The sequence below is a fragment of the Hippoglossus stenolepis genome, chromosome 20 (assembly GCF_022539355.2).
Source record: "Hippoglossus stenolepis isolate QCI-W04-F060 chromosome 20, HSTE1.2, whole genome shotgun sequence".
NCBI classification, from domain to species: domain Eukaryota; kingdom Metazoa; phylum Chordata; class Actinopteri; order Pleuronectiformes; family Pleuronectidae; genus Hippoglossus; species Hippoglossus stenolepis.
The window spans coordinates 13,781,461-13,802,942 of NC_061502.1; the positions used below are offsets into that span (position 1 = coordinate 13,781,461).

The 21,482-nt window shown below is 43.6% G+C and overlaps 1 protein-coding gene across 1 annotated transcript in view; it reads right to left on the reverse strand.

Annotated features, from left to right (window-relative positions):
• syne1a (spectrin repeat containing, nuclear envelope 1a) overlaps positions 1-21,482 on the reverse strand; it is a 121,422-nt gene that overhangs the window by 95,267 nt on the left and 4,673 nt on the right. Inside the window, 9 exon segments of the mRNA XM_047338193.1 lie at positions 427-465; positions 987-1,099; positions 1,982-2,176; positions 2,289-2,463; positions 3,519-3,611; positions 3,863-3,883; positions 5,687-5,770; positions 6,434-6,529; positions 11,882-11,943. Of these exon segments, the coding sequence (XP_047194149.1) occupies positions 427-465; positions 987-1,099; positions 1,982-2,176; positions 2,289-2,463; positions 3,519-3,611; positions 3,863-3,883; positions 5,687-5,770; positions 6,434-6,529; positions 11,882-11,943 (878 nt within the window).

Sequence of the window (21,482 nt, forward strand, 5' to 3'; positions counted from 1 at the left end):
TCAAATACGCTGTATCAACGCACACTGCTGCTGCCCTAGGCTTTCATTGTCATGCTAATGGAACCAGGAGCCATAGCAGTATAGTAGGAAACATTAATAAATGGTAATATCACATCATATTATACTGGACTTCCTTTTGTTATCGTGGCACCGGAACCCTGCGGCAGGAATATCACATCAGGTAAGATAGAGGGCCAACATTAGCATACCGGCTCTATTTTGACATGGAGACAACAATGTTTAATCTCACCCATGCACTGTACAGCACACAGCTGTACTGTAATTCAATAGAGGAGCCGCAAAAATAAGCGCTAATCAAATTTTTATGGAAACCATGAATGTGCATGGGTGCTAAGTGAATTGGGCTTTGGGAAAGAAATTGATGGAAAACCTGCCCCTGGGACCTTAAGTTACTATATAACCTACCTCTAACATTTCCTCTATATCGCGGGGAGCAAGACCACGCTGCGGGGCAGAGGCCAGCAAAACAACGACAGGAAAGCAGTCACCACACAGAAACAGCAGGAGGAGAAAGTCAAGGAGACACAGCGAGAGTGAGAGAGAGATACACAACAAGGAGAGACAAAACAAGCAACACACAGCCAGACCTGATTCACGTGACAAGTGAAATTACTTCTTTGAGTAGCAGAGAGGTGGCCGCTACAGCATCAGGACATTTTTGAGTCCATTAAGTTCTAATTACGCAAAATTCACATCCGTGCAAATGCAATAGGTTTTACTTTAATGGAACATGAGGGAAGCCTCTTCATCTTGCACTCACATAGGCTGAAGCAAGCAACAAACAATATTTGCAAGTGCCCAGCTGTGCACATTTCACTGAAACACTAATAAGCAAAGAGAAAATGTCATCTATATACGTGTCACGGCTGTGGTCTGGAACACTTGACTGACATTTAAAGAGAAAGACAAAACATTTAGGATGCCGACAGAGAGAAGACAGTGACTGACATCAATCTGACAGTTACCTCTTCATCGGGCAGGCTGTGTGCGTCGCTCTGCTTCTGGTCAGGGTGATGCTTCAGGAACTGGGCCACGTAGGTCATAATGGATTTCTCATCCGGCTTGTCCACATCGACATCTGATGAGGGAATGAAATAATTGCCATCAAAAGTCAAATCAAGATGAGGCAGGCTGATTCAAGATTCTGATGTAGAAGCTATACAAATGATAAAATAGGGTGAAAACATAACAAATATGTACTTTATATACAAGGGATAGAAATAGAGAGAGTATAGTCAGTATTGAAATAAATTGACGAATCCAAATAAAGTGACAAATTGAAATAGAACAAGTTGTTGCTCAGACAAAATACAGAGGAAGGCTGATAAGTCCTCTGATCGTTCTCAAACTTCCCTCGTGAAGGAACATAATGGACGTTTGACTGACATATTTTATCGAGGAACAGCCGAGCGGCACCCTGAATGAAAACAAACCCTCAGCTCTTCCGATCAGTGTCCAGGTTTGGTTTGGAGGTTCCGCCACGCTGACTCTCATCTTCTAATGGAGCCTAATTACACTGATGTCAAGCTTGATTCGTCAGAGTTCATTCTGAGGGGCAGGCGTGAAGGAGCACAGATGGTACTTGGCACTGACACTGGGGTGCACATATGATGCTCTGATAGCTATCCACTATTGCATTACTGTATTCCAGAGAAAACCCCAGCTCTCTATGATGAGAAGCTCCTGATGTGTGGGGTGGGTTATGTCTTATTCTTTGAGTAAAACATGGGCCACATTGTTTTTCTATTAAATATCGTATGTAGGTTGAATAATTTCACAAAGGTCACATTGTTGCTTTATATCAAAGATGAGAGGAAAAAGGTGGAAGGTATTGCAGCGGGCAAAAGACAAATTAACTTGATCCCGTGATGCTGCAAGTATGTGGTTGGCTGTGACCCAAGACCTGTTCGAATCAGTTTCCATCAACCTAATGAAGAGGTCTGTAGGAAATGTTGTTTACCTTCTGGGTCCAGAAGCTGTGGAATGCCCAGCTCCGTCTCGGCCAATAAAAAGGCTTCCTGCAGATTCTCACAGTTGGGCCTCCTCAACACATGCTCCATGTCGACGAGGTCGGGCCGGAGGGAGTGGATGACTGCGAAGAACGCCAAACCTGTGCGCCAGCTGGGGCCAAAGTCCTTCACCTCCAGGCCCAAGCGTCTAGCAGAGACAAGAAGATCACAAGGTCACAGCGTGCAAAGAAAACACACAGTACCTACAGTACATAGACTACAGAGTATTCGATTGCTGTTAAAAGGTATAGTCCACATACTTGGTGGCTGTCTGCTGAACCCATCTCAGCAAGGCCTTCCTGGCTCCACCCTGAGGTGGGAGGGGCCTCCTTTTGACAGGCGGGCTGGATGTGTCGGTGCTGCTGGTGGAGCTGTCCAGTGAGGAGGTGCTGCTGGCCTGGAGAGCTGGGAGGCTACTAGTTAACTCCTCTATCTGTAGGGACCAGGATAATGGGAACAGTCAAGCCACCACATCTACTTATTAACCAACATATTTACACCTTTGTTTAATGATAATACTCATTGATACATGATGCCTACAAATGTAAATCACTCAACCTGTCATCAAATGGTTTTCATCTGCTTTATTACTGGACTTTATGACCCTGCCTAGAAAGCCTACTCCCCATTACTTTACTCATCGTGTTGTAGTCTTAAGAATAAAACCATTTGCTCTTCACTGGCCGGCTCAGTGTGCTGATGTTTTTGTTCACTGGGAAATGTGGCTTACCCATAAATATTGTATTCTGTACCTGTACCTACATAGAAGTCCGATTAAATTGTAAAATAATGAAATATTTATCAACACCGACCCAACATAATATCAGCCATGTGTGCAAAAATAATCAAAATATGTGCATCTCTTGGGACAACAGTCACAGAATGTTTTATTACACTTCAGCGTTGCCAGCTGGGCAGTTTTTCCAAGATGTGTTCCTGTGCACGGTTGATCTATTTACAAGTTTTTCTGTTCACAACTAAGAAAAACCAATGACATGAATGTGAAACATCAATGATTAAGTACATTTTACAGCTTAGGACATTTCCTTTATTTACAATCTTTCAATTTGCGGGAATAGCAAACATTTGCATGTAGGGATGTTGCTATAAGATGTGCCTGAGGAAGCAACTACCCATGTGCAGTGGTGATGTTTTGGATGATGATTTCTTAGCTGTTTGGGAGCTGCAAAAACACGTGTTTCGAGCCTCCTGCTTTTCTAATAACTATTTCCATTTTACGACATTTAACTGATCTAGTCTTGGGCATATTTTTTATAGGATTTAATTTGATATTGTTCCGTTTAGAGGTAGGACCATGCTGACTCTTTGTGTAGTAAATTTGAAGTCCTTTTGATATCATGTTCACGACATAAAACTTAGTCAGCACCAACTTTCTTCTGATAGAATCTTTAAAACAATAATATTATGAATTATGCTCATTGCATTTGACAAATGGTCCTTGTGTAAATTAACTGATGATTATCTTACCTGGAAATAGAGGATGATGGTCCACACCAACCCCAGTACGATCGATGGTCGTCCGTCAACAATGTCTGTGGAGTTGATGTTGACCAGCTTGATCTGCGTCACAATACAATATCCACTATTTCACTATCTCATAACAGGAAGAAATAATTCCAGATTCCAGTCTATCCACTTAATCCTCACTATAATCTCATACATGTGGATTAAAAGACACAATTTCCTCGCACATATGTTTACACTAAATGAACAATATGTGTATAATCCTCGGCACTACTGGATGAAGATATTCCTGACCCTATCTATCCTAGGTTCTTTAGTGTAGGTGCAGTAACATGATGAACACTGACCGGAGATCCTCTGTAGGCCGACTGGAGGGCAGATAAGAAAAGGAGAAGAGAAAGTGAGACAGAGAGGACGGGAGCGAGGGAGTGTGTGTGTGTGTGTGTGTTTAGAAGTACTCTAGATGTGTGTGATTGAAGTGGTATGCCTCATTGACTGTGAGATGCCAGATAGCGTAGCACCTCTGAGGTGAGATAACTTGTTTGAGTGGTTGGCTGAGAGGCGAGATCTATCGCCACAGCGCAGGCAACAGGGATTATATCCAACAGAGATGGACAGACAGGGAAGCTGATAGAGAGCGAGGGAGGGAGGGGGAGATGAGCAAGAAAAAAAAGGTCTGTACCTTGTGATATGATGAAGTATTCTATATTATCACACAGAGGGTGATATTACTGAGCAGTGCCGCACAACAGGTCACCACATGGTCATTGGTAAACAAGCATGGAGGGAGAGATTGGGGGCAGGCGAGGGCAGCATGGGATAGTGGCTGATTAGAATCCTCGCAATGTAAGGTTTCATATTAGAAAACACAGCATGCTACCCTGGCAATTCAACGCAATTTAAGGCTGGAATGGTTAGTAGAAATAATTTGAGTTATGATCACCATGCAAAAAGAAGACCATGCAGTTGTAGTTGTGTTGGTAGAAACAATGTGTTTGAATAGATAAACACAAAGCTATTCTGATGAGCTCAAGGTATTAAAAATGTAAGAAAACACTGAGAAAACTTTGATTTGACAACATATGTGTGTCAAATAGAAAACGCTGCGAATATTCACAAATCAAACACTGGCAACACAACAGAAGTGTTTCCAGGGGACACTTCAAAGTGATGAACACGTCTGGGACACGCCCGCTGTGGCCATGGTTTGTGACTTGATTTTATCATTGTGATAGCATGAGTCAGACATTTTTTTGCAGATGTCAGCTGTTAACCTACCATTATCCTCGTGCTTATTATTAGCCTGCCAATTCAAGTAATGTGACGAGTAATTGAGAAACAGGCGGACGTCATGTTTACGTAACACGCCAACTTCAAGTTGATATTTTTGTTCGCAGCCTTTGGTGGCTTTATAGTTGAGGGATTCCGTACATACATTACAGGCTTTCAACAGTTCACAAATATGAATTATGAAATGGTAAACATGATTATGCCGACACTCACTAAACGCTTTCTATGAAATAGATACAAGAGATAAACATGTATCAGGTAAAATGAGATTAGGCCTCGGAGGCAGAATGTAAATATGGTTTAGACATGCATCTGATTTGCACACAGCACATGTTTACATTTAATTTTCTACACATTCATATTTACACAGGGATACACACACACATAGACATATGCAGAGTGCCCACTGACGTCTCATCTCCAGACTACAGATTACTGGTGTAGGATTTACGGTTTTAACCCTGTCAGGCTCGAAGAAGACAAATCAATGTCCCTGCAGACACCAGCTCATACTTATGGCTTTATTTATGTATATCCAGGGACGAGTCGGGTTGGGAAGCAATTCTGCCACAGAAACTGATAAAGGAAGCTGTTGATTATTGTTGGTATTTATCTAAGGATAAGACACCGGAAAAACAAGAATGTACAAGAAGTGTGGTGTCAAACAATGTCCAGGAAGTATAGTGGATATCTTGATATCGAAATCATCAAAAATAGAACAAACACTATCACAATAAGAGAGGGAGCGGCGTGGAGGAAGGGGAAACAGGTTACACAAGGTCAGGATTTCATGTTTGCACCCACAAGGCAGCAGCTGAGCAGGGAGAGGAGCAGCCGGGGTAAAAAAGAAAAAACATGAAAAGGAGGCGCTGATATCTCACCTTCCTACCCTCAAGGAAGTTGAGAGCTGTGCCGATGTTGGCGACCCAGTGGATCCTCTTTATTTTCTTACCCTGCTCACATGGCTGGAAGGGAAATGGAGAACAATGAAGGTGGAGAGAAAGAAACAGAGACACAGAGAGGGGGAAGAAACAGTGGTATTGAAAAGAGATTATTTTATTTGTATTAAATCTCACACATGTATGGAAATCAAGGGCCTAACAAGTACAGTAAAGACAATACCAGCACATATACATAAAGCAAAAGGGAGGAGAGAAAATATAGATTCAGGAATAAAATGAGGAAGGTCCTATAAGACCTGTGTTTGACTATAAACAGCAGGATCAATAGGACGCAGAGTGTTTAGACCTGAGGCAATATTGGACAAGTAAAATCCTCAAGCTGTGTGTGCCTTTGTCTGTTCCGTGTGTGGATTTGTGAACTCTGAACTGTCCTTGTTAATCTGGGCTTTCCAATCCAATTCAAACATCCTAATAAAGACCGATCGATAAGCATTTCCATGTAACTGCGGCTCGTTTCACATGCCTGCAATTAGCTCTGTAGCTCTTTTAAGACTCGTCAAGAATGCTTATGGTGGCAGCACTGACAGAAACAATGAAAAAAAATGAGTTTCAGCTCGATGTGATTAAGTCAAAAAAATTTAATTCGGAGAGATCAGAGGACGTGAGGAGTTTGGAATCTGTGGCCAGATCACATGCTGGAGAAATGACTACCAGCATGAGACTCACCAGCTTCTTCCCGGAGAGGACTTCCAGCAGAGCCAGCAGCTTCACGCCATCCTTGATGTCCTCGAACAGGTCTGTCACCACCAGAGGAGGGACACGCTGTGTGGGAAAACAAACACACCTATAGGCTTTATTTGTAATTATGTTTTACCCTGGAGAAAATGTAAATAAAAGCAAAAATGTAAAGTATGTGCAGAGCAGTACAGAATGGAGCAGGGGTAAAAATGCAAGTATGGTTTTTGACATTTAAAGTTCGAGAGCCTCTGATACAATTCAAAAACCCTGCAACTGCTCTAGACAGGAATCTATAGATAATCCTATACCTGGTGGTTGACTTTGATCAGAGTAGTTACATAAATTCACTGTTTACATAAACGTTGCACGCTATAAACTCCTGGAATGCAAAGCCCTGGGACTTAAGTCTTAATAGCTCTTGCAATGTACATGAAACTATGGCGCAAGAGCATTTTTTCCTGCACATTATCCCCTTCTGAGTAGCGCAGTGCGTAAATAAACCAGTACAATCAATACACTACACTCCCAGACGTTAATTTCAACTTGTGAAACATAGATAAAGGAAATCCTGCACATGAAAAACGTACTTGAAGCCTCAAAAGAGTTTGGCGGTGCCGTGTCTCACTGACAGAGTTAGCCATAAGCAGAGGCTCAGCAGGCTCTGAATGGGGGGGGGGCTTCAAATCCTAAAATATGCTGATGATTTCAAACTGTATCCTTCTCACTGACTTCATCCCTGACCTGACACAGACTTCCAGACTCGGGGAAATCCACATATCTCTGTTTCTCTTGCCGACGCCACATCAAGGATTTCTCTTAAAGCGCAGTCACATGCTGAGGCTGAGGAGAGGTTTAGAGGGGGGTGCATTCAGATGAGCGGGCCATTCACAGGGAGATTAGCGGCGAAAGGAGTGAGGGAGAAAGCGAGGAGAGAGGCAGAGGCTGGGGTGTGTGTGCACGAGGGTGTCCGTGTTAGCACGTGTGTGTGTGTGGGGAGAGAGGCAGAAACGTACAACCCCCAACATACGAGAGAGGGGCACAATCGAGCAGAAAGAGTGGCAGCGAGACAGATGATAGAAGGCAGAGAGAGAAGGGGACACCAACCTCACATCTTTCAAAATTAATTAGCAAATACAGCAGCTCTTCTCACTAATTCCTCTTCTAATGTCATTTCATGGCTCTGGATATTAGAATATTCAGAAAGCACTCGTGGCCCATATCATAAAGTGACAGAGGAAACACTTACAAAGACGCCTTCAAAGGGATGAATTATACCACGAGCTAATTGAAGTTAAATTCACCTATTTGTTCATTATAATCCCAGAGCTAATGAGGAAATTTCTGACTAATTACAAAAATAAGAAAGTAATATCCATTTCCTCTGCTCAGCCACATGAGCTAAAAAAAATAAATCAAGGGCTTAATGAGCTAATTGCTTATGACTGCCGGGGTAATAATTGATTGTGAGCAAAGGAGTTTGGGGATATTGGTTTGTCTCTGCTCTCGTGTTAGTCTCTGGCGCACTTGACTCAGTGGATTCCTAAAGATCAACAGCATGGAAGACAAGAGGGAGGGGCAGAAACAACGAGAGGATTGAAGGGCTTCATTTTGAATGAGACAATAGATCCAGTTTAAAGTAACAATTGATATTAGAAGCCTATTATCCAAATCTCGTGAAGGTACAGTAAATAATTGCGAATGGGCGTTACCAGCGACTGAATATAGTCTTTAAACTACTTTTTGGATGCATGGTATAAAAAGTGAACTTCCTCCACACAACCTCAGGATGACAACATGAAAAATATGTAAAACACTGTGACAAAAATTAACCATACTTATTATCTGAAAGTAAGATGCATATTCCTCGCTATATTATAATTATTGTGTTGATTGTGTGAAGTCACCATCATTTTTTGTGCTAGGGAATAAAAATAAATGTGTGTATACCCACTAATTTTGGTGAAAAGAGGGATAAGAGTCTGCTGATGTTCAGCAGACATTTCTGACATTTCTGAGGCCAATGAGAACGTCATTATATTTACATGTACTTGGTTGTTAAGGAATCAACAAACCGAGATTTTTCTGATGGTGATACTAAGTCAGGCAATCACCACAGTTATTACAACACATGTGAGCAGCTGCGATTAAGTCGTTGAGGTTGGTGGTTCGATTCCCAGCTCCTTAATTCTGCATGAAGACGTGTACATTGGCAAGATACTGAAGCCAAGAAAATGTGTGTGGGAATGGATGAACGTGACTCTCAGTGTAAAGAGCTTTGTGTGGTCATTAAGACGAGAAAAGCACTAAAGAAATGCAGTAAATTCTATGATTGTTTATGGCAAATTTCATGGTTTATCCAGAAGTTCAAATATTTCAGTCTGGACCAAATCAGTGGACTAACTAATAAACCAACATTACCATCCAAAGTAACAGGGAGAGGAACAAAAAGATGGCACACGAACTTTAAAAAAATTGAAGAAAAACATCTTAACAGCTCAGTGGGTGAAGGTGAATACCATCATCAGTTGGATTTATTGGGCATGGAGTATGCCATTCTGTCCTCCTCCCCCCCACCACCACAAAAAGAGGGAGTAGTAGGGGGAGCAGGGAGAGTAAACACTGAAAGTGGAGCAGGGAGCTTCACTTTACTGCCGCAGTAATCTCTAAGAACACTTGGTTCACTGATTGCTGCACCAAAGCTGTTTGCCTGGAAAACGCCTCAGAGACGATGAGACCTCCGCCGTTCACACCGGCCACTTCCTAATTAAGCTTTAACCTTCTCAGAAAGGATTTGTCAAAATGGAAACTTGGGGTCCGCTCACTAAGCCCCTCCTCCTCCCATCCACCCTCTCACATGTCACTCTTGTGCACGGCCGAGTTCAACTTGAAAGCTTGTTATTTACTTGAAAAGCCAAAATTTAAAATTAAAAACTTGGAGGCAAGCAATACTGTTTAAAGACGAAAATGCGTTTTTATCAGCCGGATGTCTCAAAAACATCTGGCCGAAGGACTGCAGTTGAAAATTGGTCAGCTGACTGACACTGGCACATTCAGCAGAAATGTGATGATTGTGTGTTGTCCTTGGAAATGAGTAAATGAAATGAAAATTCCACATGACCCTCTATTAAACAAAAGAAAGAACCAGCAAAAAAGTAAAACCCTAAAGCTCTCTTACGGCTTTTTATCTTTGGTCTATAACTGGTGACTTAATCTGGTGAACTTCTCAGAGTAATTAGAGCTATTAATCTTCTGTATAAATTACCGGCTCCGATACATCCTCTCTCATAGAAACTCTTCTTCAGAGCCCGTAAGACTTCTTTTGTTGTACCTGTGGAGTGGAAAAGTGAGGGGGAGGGGATCGACGGAGAATGGAAATCCTTTCGCCGCGTCTCAACTCACCTAACGATTTATCACATACCTTTAGGCGCTGTATTAAAGACCTGTGATAACTGGAGTGGCCTAATCATCTGCATAGCCAAGGGCATGATCTATCCCTCGGAGAGCAAACCAAACCAACTGTTAAAGCTTCTCCCCTCGCTCCATCCCTCCCGTCTCGCTCTCTCACACAGCTTCGTCTAATAAGTAAATGGCTCTTTGTACAGTGTCTATAAATTTCAGACAAGACACTGTTTTATCTGCACTAGCCTACAGAACGACATCGTCAAGAAAACCCATCTCCTTATTACCACGGATCCTCCGCACCGGCTGAATTGACTTTTGACCCTCTGCTCATCAAAAAGCTCTCCGCCGCGGCGACCCAGACATTTTTGAAGACAAATACGGGCCAATCAGTGTCACTATGGTAACGTCAGGCATCAGGTGAAAGAGTGAGTTGTGTCGTGATGGGCGAGGAGGAGGAGAGCAAACTAATTTGATCAACTAGGTAGAGAGAGAAGCACGGGGCACAAACATGGTTATCTTTTTCTGATGGAACTGCGATGGTATCGCTAATCTATTGATTAGGTGAATTGGTTCGTTTCAAGGAATTTAAATGGAATTGTAATTACATTTACAGGATCTTGGTCAAGGTGTGTTATTTGTGTTTGTGAGACATAAATAGAGCTTTGGTGTCAGGACTGTGGTGATGGTGTTTGTTTTTCTTTGTTTGCTGAGAGTTGGATAAGCATATTGTTTCCCCCTTCTCCACTATAGTTGGCTTAGCTTAGCATAAAACATAAGGAAAATGGGAAAGGTTAGCATGGTTCTACCCAGATGTAAGAAAATCAAGCAGCACTGAAGCCTATTATGTAAATTTGCAAATAAGTAAATATTCCCCAAAAGGTTACACTAGGTTTTTTTCGGATCCCTCTGACTCGTCATCGTCTCCCCCACTTCACTCAAACCCCGACATACTCACGAACCATGAAATAGCAAAACCACCCACACTGCTCTACTCTATTGTGTCAAAATGATTTGATAAATAAACTATGTGCTTATCTTCACGCTTTATTAAAAATTCAAGGCATTCAAATATCGGGCCGCGTGTGATTTTCTGCCGGCACGGCCACGAGACATGATATTTAACGTCACGTCAAGGTTTATTCCCCTCAGAGTGCTTTTCAAATGAATTTCCCCCTCCATGTCACCGCGGATCAAAGCCTCCACAGCTGTCGTTATCACGTCGGGAACCTTGAGAGGGCCGTCACAAATTGAACTCAGGCTTAATTGTGTTGCACCGTGCCGTATTTGCCTTGTCTACCCTCTCCTGACACACTATTCAGGCAGTAATTGGTTAACGTGAGCAGCCTAATGCAGGATAATACAATAATTACACACATACGTTGGCCCCTCGGCAGCAGCTGCATCGAGTGGGATTGTTTAGTGTAAGTTACAGATACTCTCTTGTCCAGGCCCTTTAAGGAGGGAAATGAATGACAGTCTTTAACAAAAAAATTGTTATCCTGTGAAATCTAAATTGGCTCATATTGCAATAGAGGGCTTATAGATTACAAAGTCTTAAATTAGTGACAGCAGCTCGCAGGAAAAAAAGATTTACAGTGTATTAAATGCTGCAATGTGAAAGTGATAATTAGAGTGAGAGTAAATCCTTGCTACAAGCTGTTTGAGATTGGAGGAATAAAAAGGAATATGAAAGGCATGTGAGTGAGAATGACTGTGTGTGTGTGTGTGTGTGTGTGTGTGTGTGTGTGTGTGTGTGTGTGTGTGTGTGTGTGTGTGTGTGTGTGTGTGTGTGTGTGTGTGTGTGTGTGTGTGTGGTCTTAGCTGGCAGAGTCAGTCCCATGACCAGCTCCACAGTGTGTTTTGGAAATGGAGCAAATGTCACAGCGAGCACTGTGGAAGCAGCAGCGTGATTCAAAAGTGGAAAAGCATCGAGATGTGGGAAGTTTTCAATCCACGCACACCGGCACTACTGTTTGTATAGAGGGGCAACACAATGGCTGGCAGTGGTGATGGGAATCAACAAAACTCTCTTACCTTCGCCAAGTGGGAATTGATCCATTTCGTGAACGTCCTCTTCTGCACTGCCTCCTGCTCATCTGTAAATCAGAGCCCAGAGCATCACTATCAGTCACATGCAACGATACACAAAGCGGGGGATTAAAAACACAATCTTCCCCATTGTGTATTGTTTTTGAGAGTCGACTGGCTTTGCAGGAAATGGGTGGCGACTCTAATTAACTTTGATATTGTTAACTTTCTGCTTTGTGTGTCTGAACGCAGTCACACCAAATCACACCTTACACTGAAGAAGATGTTTGACATTTAAAGATGGCATTTTCACCAGCTGCACTCTGAATGTGGACAGAAAACCCTGCTCTGAGAATTGCCCTTTAGATGAGAGAAGGGCAGTGGTTCTTCTTCTACCTCGACATGTCCCTCTGCCATGATCTCTGTGAGGCTGTTGTTCATTTCTGACTGCGGCTCAAGCAGCATTCAATCTGCTGCTACAATACTGTTGCTAAGTAAAAGCCAACCTAACTCTGAATGTACTTTTAGAGTTGCATATAAGGAAGGACACTGTTTGTGGAGGCTACATTTGCTGCATGAAGCCCTTTTAACCAACACACAATCAATAGAATAGATGTCTGCTGACCATGCAGCTGGAAAAAAAGCCACTTCACTTAAATGAGAACAAGACAATAATCAAGCCTTGTCAATACATGCATATAAACAAAACGTTATAGTGATGGTACTGCAACTGGATGCTCTGCAGGCGTTTTAGAACCAACTAGGGCTGTGATTACTCTGAGACCACAACCGCGATACAAACCTTCACAATCAAAATATCACAATACAGGCAGATTGAACCAGTCTATTGAGCTCTCGTTACTTTATTTAAGTATCAAAATTCTATTTGTGTTTGACAATTAGCTGTAAAACATGTAATTCCACTACATCCATCCATCCATTATCGATGCTTTTCCTTTGAGTGCCTGGGATTGGTTGCAGATTGATCATTATCATATTCAAAGTTATAGCAAATATTATCGAAAATATTTAATTTAATTTATTTAATTGTCTTCCAACTGTACTTGGAGAATTATTATATAATTTCAAACACCTGATGTCCCTGTTGCAATTCATCCTTCCTGATGTCTTTCATTGTGTCCATGCAATAGCAACGTGGGACTTCTGTCACAGGTTAATAATTAATTTGCCACTGTCACTCATGTCCCATTATAACGTGCACAACACAGATGTGTCCTCTACCTGCGACTCTGCAGTGACAGAGCTTTTTTTTCCTGCACCATCTGCACCACAGAGCAATATCCTTGAGATAAGCATGTTATCAGCGAGAGAGGACGTCTGACACAGAGCTTTCGTCTACTTAATGAAATATGCTGAAGGTTTGATTACACTCAAGTTGGTTAGTGTGTCACTAGGTAGTGTGGGCACACAACAGTCAGGGCTGTGTGTGTGTGTGTGTGTGTGTGTGTGGGATGATGGGTCTTTCATACATAATGCAGATACATTCATGCATAGTCATACGTGCCACTGAGCAGGTCCCCCTTCTATGAATTAATCTTATGATTGGGTCCGGGAGTAATCAAATATTGATGGGCGGTAATATTGGGTGAGAATGAGAAAGTCTTCGCCTCCTGAATCCAGCAGCAGGGACGTGTGACGGAGAACATGTCTGCATGTACGTGATGCCAGCCTCCCAGCTCTCAGGGACGAGGTGACTTTGAACTCTGCGCACACACAGCCGCACTTCAGCACACACGCACACACACACACACACACACACACACACACACAGACGGCTCACATTCTTTCAATATCACAAAGGGAAACAGCCGTCCTCAGCAGCCAGGCATCGCAGGAGCATTTCACCACACTTGATTACCTCCTTGGCGAGTGTTGGTCTTTTCAATCATTAGTTTCATCTGCAGCCCCTGAATTCTCACCTTGCCCCCCCCCCAGCAGTAGAGGGGACAGAGTGAAATGTCATTGAAATCTAGTTTGTCAACTCAGATGCTGGCTCAAACAGAAAAGGAAGGAATTAAACGCACCAACTCTGCAAAAGAACCATTCTGTTTGCTTATAGTTTTTTTATTCATAGTGAAATATTGTGGTAGTTTATCCTCTGGTCTGATCTAATCTCATCTATCAGACGGTGAGAGACCCTGAGGGGCAGGCAGACAAGAAGCTGGATGCGTTGTATGGAAATACAGATGTGCAGGCAGGCACACAACCACAGGGTCAGACAGAGAGATAAGAAATCAAACATTTTGACAGTCTGCCTGCTGGGCCGTGACACATGCAGTGAGCTGCTACTTCTTCTCCGGATATGCTTTCTTCACCTGCTGTACACACACACACACACACACACACACGCATGCACGCACGCATGCACGCACACACACACACACACACACACACACACACACACACACACACACACACACACACACACACACACACACACACACACACACACACACACACACACAGATAGACGCATACTCTGCCAAGGTGGAAACGCCCCCTTCAAATATTGGCCCATTTCGCTTAAAACACAACACGCCCACAGCCCCAAACCATCTGCCCCGCAGGGAACACTTGAGGGAAACTGCACTGCAAAAGGCACACTCCCATACAGTAGGCACGTACGGTCCATGCTGCAGTGCCACTCTAAATCAGACACGCACACACGTACCCTCAGCATATGCAAAATCACACACACATTGCACTTTCCTTCTTTTTCCTCACACTCGCCGCCTCTCAGAGCAAAACACACTGTGCCACTCACCGCGGAGGTAGTGGTAGAACCCTGTCACCAGGTTGAGGGATGTGTTCTTTTTCGGGGAAGCTTCGCCCCCTGCTCGTCGTGCCATCTTCTGCCCCAGACTACGCCTCGGTTCCCGCCAGTTATCATGGGGACGTTGAGAAGACATCCACGACAACTTCCAGGAGAGGCTACACTTGCCCTTGCTCCTGTCCTTGCTGCCTCTCCCCCCTTTTTTGGAGGGGGCTGTCTTTAAAGGTCTCCCTGGAGCCCTTGGACCTCCCGAGATGACAGCGGTGGAACTGTTGCTCTGAGGCAAAGCAGGGAGGAAGGTTTCACCCTCTTGTGCTCCTCTCGTCTTTTACGTCTTCGCTGTCCTCTGTCCTGTCCTGCAGTAACAGGCTGCAGACTCAGTCACACTCAGTGTTTTTTTCCTGCCTGTTAAGCAGCTTGGGAGTGTGATGCGAGTGTACGCATGATGCAAAGCCTGTTTGTGTGTGAGTGTGTGTGAGTGTGTGTGTGTGTGTGAGAGCAGTGCAGTGCCGGCTTGTCTCAGCATCAATCTTTCTTGCTTCGTCCCTTTCGCCCTCTCTCCTCTCACACACTCTCTACCTCGGTCTTTCCCTCCCACGTTCTCTCTCTCTCTCTCTCTCTCTCTCTATCTCTCGCTCTCGCTCTCGCTCTCTTAATTTCTCACTGTAGGCTGCGGGAACAATCCTTCCCTCCACTGGTCAGCCAATCAGAGTGCGTGGGAATGAGTGATGTCACAGCAGCCTCGTCCTGGCGGGGAGAGGGAGAACTGAGTGGTGGTGGGTGGGTTTAAGGGGACCGTTTAGCAGGTTAGGAGGGGAGGATGTGGAAGCTGTACTCTGACAGCATCACACGCACACAGACACACACACACGCTCAAACACAGCATCAGGACAGACGTGCAGGAATCCCCTATGTATTGCTGGCACTCTAATACCCCTCCTCTCTCTCATTCACACAGATGCCATGCAGGGCTCGGAGGCGTGCAGCTTTTATACTTCATAGAGCCTGCAGGGGAGCAGACTAGCGCTGGCAGTCGTCCTGTCTGATCTGCTACTGTACCCTTTTCAAAAAGGATCTTTCAGTCACGTACAGTACACTTGTCTGTTTGTTTCCTCCCCGGGGGAGGAAGAACTGAATACAACAGTATAAAATAGAGTAAATAGAATATCTGAGGTGAGGTAAAGCATGTATTATTGAGAGTATATTCAGAAGGATCTGAGTTTAATGTGTGTGAGATAATATAGTCTGGAACAACGAAACGAGAAGTGTGTAAAATCAGAAAAACCAACACTGTATTATTTGTCAAAATCATATCTACCAATTCCCGAAATCTCTGTTTCCCTGTCTGTATGTGGTTTGCATATCTCGAGAACCTCAAATCTTATCAGTTTCCCACTTGGCATGTGTATCAGTAAGGAACCAAGGAAGTGCTGATTCTCCAGTCCGGGGTTCTGAGTCAAGCTTCACCAGACTTCAAATAAACAGGTGACCAGCTCTTTGTGCAGCAGTGGTGGTGCAGCTTCAGGGTTCTGTGGACTGAGTCATGAGACTGGTCTTTATTTGCAGCAGCTCAATTTCCGCAGGTCACTTTTACAGTTTCACAAAGAAAGCCGCAACCAGCATCACCACAGGCAAAGAAAACAGCCCATTGCAAAACAGAAAGTTGTATAATGGTCACTGCACTGGTATTGTTAATTCAGTAATTTATTAACTGCAGGAGCTACTATTGGTGATACTAAGAATTACTTAAGGAAGAAACCTGTGTTATAAGGACAAAATTAGCCCAATCCCATCCACTGCTGCAGTAAAATTAGAGAAGAAATCTGGTCTATATCTCGATTTCTGTTTGACCTGTTCTCTCTTTTATTCAGTTGGTCCATTTTTCCTCTTATTGTGTAAATAATTTCTCTAACACACATACACACAAACACAAATACACAAGCAGTGCGAGCTCTGGCAATATTAAAAGCACTGTGCTCCTCTTTGAATTCATATTCAGAGAGTTTCCTGGAAAGCAATATCCATGCAGAGGTCTTATATCAGCCTTAAGGATGAAAGGACCATTCATCATTTGTGTGATTTTCTCTTTTGTTCTCTAGGTTCCCCCCATAAGGGATTTTAATTATGAAAGTCATCAATAACCAATGGCAGCTGTCATCTGCTATCTGTCTGCTGATAATCACAGTGCTGACACTCCTCCCTTTAGCAGCCCCAAAACCGGCCGTCACAGTGCCTTCATGAGCCTATTCCACGCTTCTGCCTTTGAAATGAGCTTCTGTCAGCGTCCACTTTACACTTCTGCACCGTTACTGTGAGTGTGCCTGTGAGTTCAGGTATCATAGATGGACTGATAAGGGCCAAAAGACATATTCATGCAATTCCTGTGTTTCATATTTACACATACGTTGCCTTTCTTCCTTCAACAGCTTACACCAGTGGAAATCCAGTGAGGCATTCACACGGCAAACACTCGGAATCCCTGTTCAATAATATTACTGGAAGAAACGAAAGAAAGAGCCAAACAAAGGAACGATAATCTTTTGTTCTTCACACAGTGCGGCTGCGACCACACACTGTCAGAGAGAGAGAGCTCCACTTCAGTTCCTAAGTGTGAAGGAACTATCCATGGTGCTGAAGCTGTCAATGACAATCCCTTAACCTGTCGTTCTGATTTAATTCAGTAAATGAATAATGAAACAGCAGAAAATAAAAGAGCAATTACAGCCATGGAAAAAGTTTAAATGGTCTACTGAAATGGGGGGAAAAAAACGTTTTGTTGTTGTTGTTGTACGTTTCGGACAATTCTTCCAAAAAGCGGCCGTAGAGCAGACAGCGAGAGAAGAGGAACTTCCCTGGAGAGCGAGACTGTTTAGAAAAAACAACCCCGGGACAAAATCAAAACATGATGGTAAGGATTCTTGGGACTTATTAGGCTTCACCATGGGAGTTGAACGAAATGGAGGGTGAGCAGGTGCGTACAGACACACACACACACACACACAGAGAGAGAGAGAGAGAGACAGAGAGAGAGCTAGAGCGAGAGAGATACTACTACTAATACCCTGAATGGAGACTGAGAATGGAAATCGTTTTCACATTCACTGTACATGCGAGAAAAAAACCCAACAGACTCCTTCAGGCTGCAGATCTCTGGAGTGTTCCAGTCTATCCGAGAGAGAGAGAGAGAGAGAGAGGGTGAGAGAGGGGGGAAGTGTCGAGGGTTAAAACAGACTGAACCTCAGCTGGTCTGGATCCCTTATGGAGCTCCTGGCAACCCTACAAAACACCCGATCCCTCTCTGAGGTTGTGGAGGTTGGACTCGGGTCAGCGCCCGGCGCTCACACAGGTATGTCTGCGGGGTGTGGAGCTTTGTGAGGAGAGGAGGAACAGCCTCTTTTCAGCCATTACAGGAAAAACAAACAGCCTCCTGGAGGGTGGGGGGAAAAAAAACACCGCTTCTGCTCATATCATAATCTATTCACCCTACAGATATTTGGGTTTGCTTTCCGAGCAGCCAAGAAGACTTCTTGCTATTTAGTCTTATGTGAAGCGTGTAGAGGCACAGCGCCACCTAGTGGATAAGACACGATTCAATGTGAAGTTTATTCCGTGTCTGGTCTGAAGAAATACTGTACAGATGAGGCAAAACAAGACAGGACATGACAGGACAGTAAAAATGAAAAAGCTCTGCATAAGCTCGGCGTTTTAAATTGCAGCCTCCCCGATGACCCGGCTCCGCACTCGAGCATCTCTGATCTCTCTTAATCTATTAATGACTCCACAACTCACCAGCCGCGATTATGGTCCCCGAGATACGGACAAGCACTCGTCCTGCAAACTGTACAAGGTTACACTCTCTGCTGTCAGGTAATAATTCAGTAATGCATCAATCCAATTATATCATCTTAATATTATTCAAGCCGGGGAGTGGATATTTATATTCACAGAACATGCCGGTATGAATTGCTCAAGGGAGAATCGGAGGCAGTGTTTTTACCATCCTGCTATCCAAGAGGCTTCTCTCACCATAATGCATCTTTGTCTGCAGCACAACATTAATGGAGCATGCCTGTTAAAGCTATCATGCACTAAAGGGACAGCTTTGTTGTGTGATACCCCGTAATCTCCCCATACACACTCACACGCACCCACAAAATGATTTAACAGGTTTTTGTGGCTTTTCTGCCCCTTCACTCCTGCCAATAGCACCTTCATTCACTTCCTGATTCCAGCTCTTCTCTTTCACCCCCCAACAATTCCTAATTTAAAAACCCCCTCTTCTCTGCACTTCCACCGGATTACTTTAGCCCTTGCACTCAATAACATCCTCTACAACAGCCAGAGCATCTCCACTCAGCCCTCTCAAGCCCATTCAGCCTCTCCATTCGCCATCCCAATTCATTTACGGCACATTTTTTACCAGTCTCGGTGTAAGTGCAGAGACGGAAGTCCAAATGCCAGCCCATTAGCATAGCTAATTGCATTTCAGTAATAATGACGCCACATTAAAGAGAGTAAGAAGGGGGAACAAGTCAAAGTGATTATCAAAACAACCCATTTCCTCTTTCAAGTACCCTCACTCCCTTTTCAGCCGCAGATGTGCAGAGAAGGCACCGTGTCGTTGACATAAATGTCCAAATATGCCGCCCTGAACAGTGTTCATTCAAGCCAGGCCACCGAGACAGTAATTTTGGCAATTTCAGCACCTGCAGTACTGACACACATATGCAACCCACACACAAACACTCACACAAAAAAGCAAGGAAGCGGATGAGAATGGCAGTGAAGTAAAAAAGTAAAGTTGTTGTTATGATATTCAGGTAAAAATTTGTATTATAATAATTTTTTTATATTTCTTTTCTGACAGAGATGAAACACTATCCTGTGGTGCATTGGTGTTTCTAGATTTGAGCTATTATCCGCTTTCAAATTTCCAAAGCCTCCATTATTATGGCAAATACATTCAGTGGAACAAAACCAGATTTTAACACCATATGCAGACACGGAACATGCAGCTAATACAAAGCATATATTCCACTGGATGCACCGGGGGGTCATATGGAAACACTGTTCAGTGCCACTAAGAGTATTAAAAAGACTCAATTAGGCTTTGAAAAAATATTTGCGGCTTTATGTTTCCCTGCTGCTCTCCCCCGTGAATGTGTGTGAAATGATTGTATGTGTATGTGTATGTGTTTGTGTGTGATGCTTTGGGTGTGAGTGCAGGAGTGGGTCAGACAGTCTAAGCTCTTTATCCAGCTTCAGTGGCCCGCCACACATTACAGGGGCGAGTAAAGTGAAAGCACTGGCGTCAGCACACTAAATAAATCACCGTGGCCAGAGCAGTAAATTCAGTTATAAGTCTTGTCTTTTGCTGTGAAATAAAAACACAGACTGGAACAGAGCCAGAACCATCTTCAAAATCCTGTCGCACACAAGACACTTAAGTGTATTTATGCTCATCCAGCTGGGGCCATTTTATGTCTTACTAAATGTGAATTGAACCGAATTCTTTTTGCGGCTATGGCAGATGTTTGCCTTTTGTTTTACTCATCAACCACCCGTCCAGTTGGAAATGCCACTCTACCAAATTTCCTAAATATCATCTGAATGCACGCTCTTTCTCCTCGAACATTCTAGAATTATTAAAAGAAGGAAGCCGGGGCTTTGTTATGTCAGGTGGCAGGTTGTGTGTGTGTGTGTGTCTGGAGCATCACAGTGAGAAAGGGCCCTGAGGGACAGGGGTCAGCGTGCGACACAACAGGAAATATCATTTCATAGATACAGCACTTGCATTGCTTTTGATGTTCAGAGAAGTCAATGAAGAAGGGAGAATGGATCCCCCTCTTAAGGAATATGAGAGACAGATACCTGCTGCTCTGTTGAACTCACACACCAACCTTGTTTGGTCTTCATCAAAATAACAGGTGTGAAAGTTGGACCAACGGACCAAACGAGGCGATATTGGTCTGGATAAAACTCAACTATGCTTGTAGATTTACTATAATGATATTAAAGTGGCAATGAAATGAACTAAATAAACCAGTTCAATCATTTTTATCCATTCAAGAGGAAAGACTGCTACCGGCTGAATCAACAACACGCTGATGTCCGTCACGCGCCCGTCTACAAGCCAATCAATGTCAAGTATAAGTAGACACAGCCCATGTAGGTGATGATGACAGGACATATACGTGTGTCAGTCTTTAGTGCGCTCCCTGAACCAAAACTAACCAGGCACATTATAAACAATGTAACAAAGGCATGAACCTTGGTTTGCACTTCCATGTGTGAAAGCCTCAACCCATCTGGTGCTCCAAGCAGATTAAATAGAAACTGGGAATTACCCATTTCCCTCCTAACTTGGCCATATGCTGAAATCATCACATTATGTGACCAGGTGACCTCAGAGTTCAGGCCGTCACAATCTGACCTCTATTTAAAATCCCTTCATGTTCTAAATGGACAGCCAGAGGCAGACTTTCCCAGCGTCCAATCACATCGTGACAGGTGAAAGAAAAAGGGACGGAGGTTTCTGTGGGTGAAAGATAAGAGACTCCACGAAACTCAAAAGTATTACAGACAGAGGCTGAATGGGTCCCGGGGTCACGAGCGCAGGTGTCAGGGTTTTATCTGTGAGGACATTGTTCTGTACGTCCGTCAAAACTATCGGATGCTTCAATCTGACAGAAAGGATCAGGGATGGTACAGAAGCACTGAAGGAACTGTATCACAGAATCAGTCTGGCCTGAAGATGTAATCCTGCCCTACAATGAATGGAAAGGTTTATACAGGGTCAATGGAACCATGTAA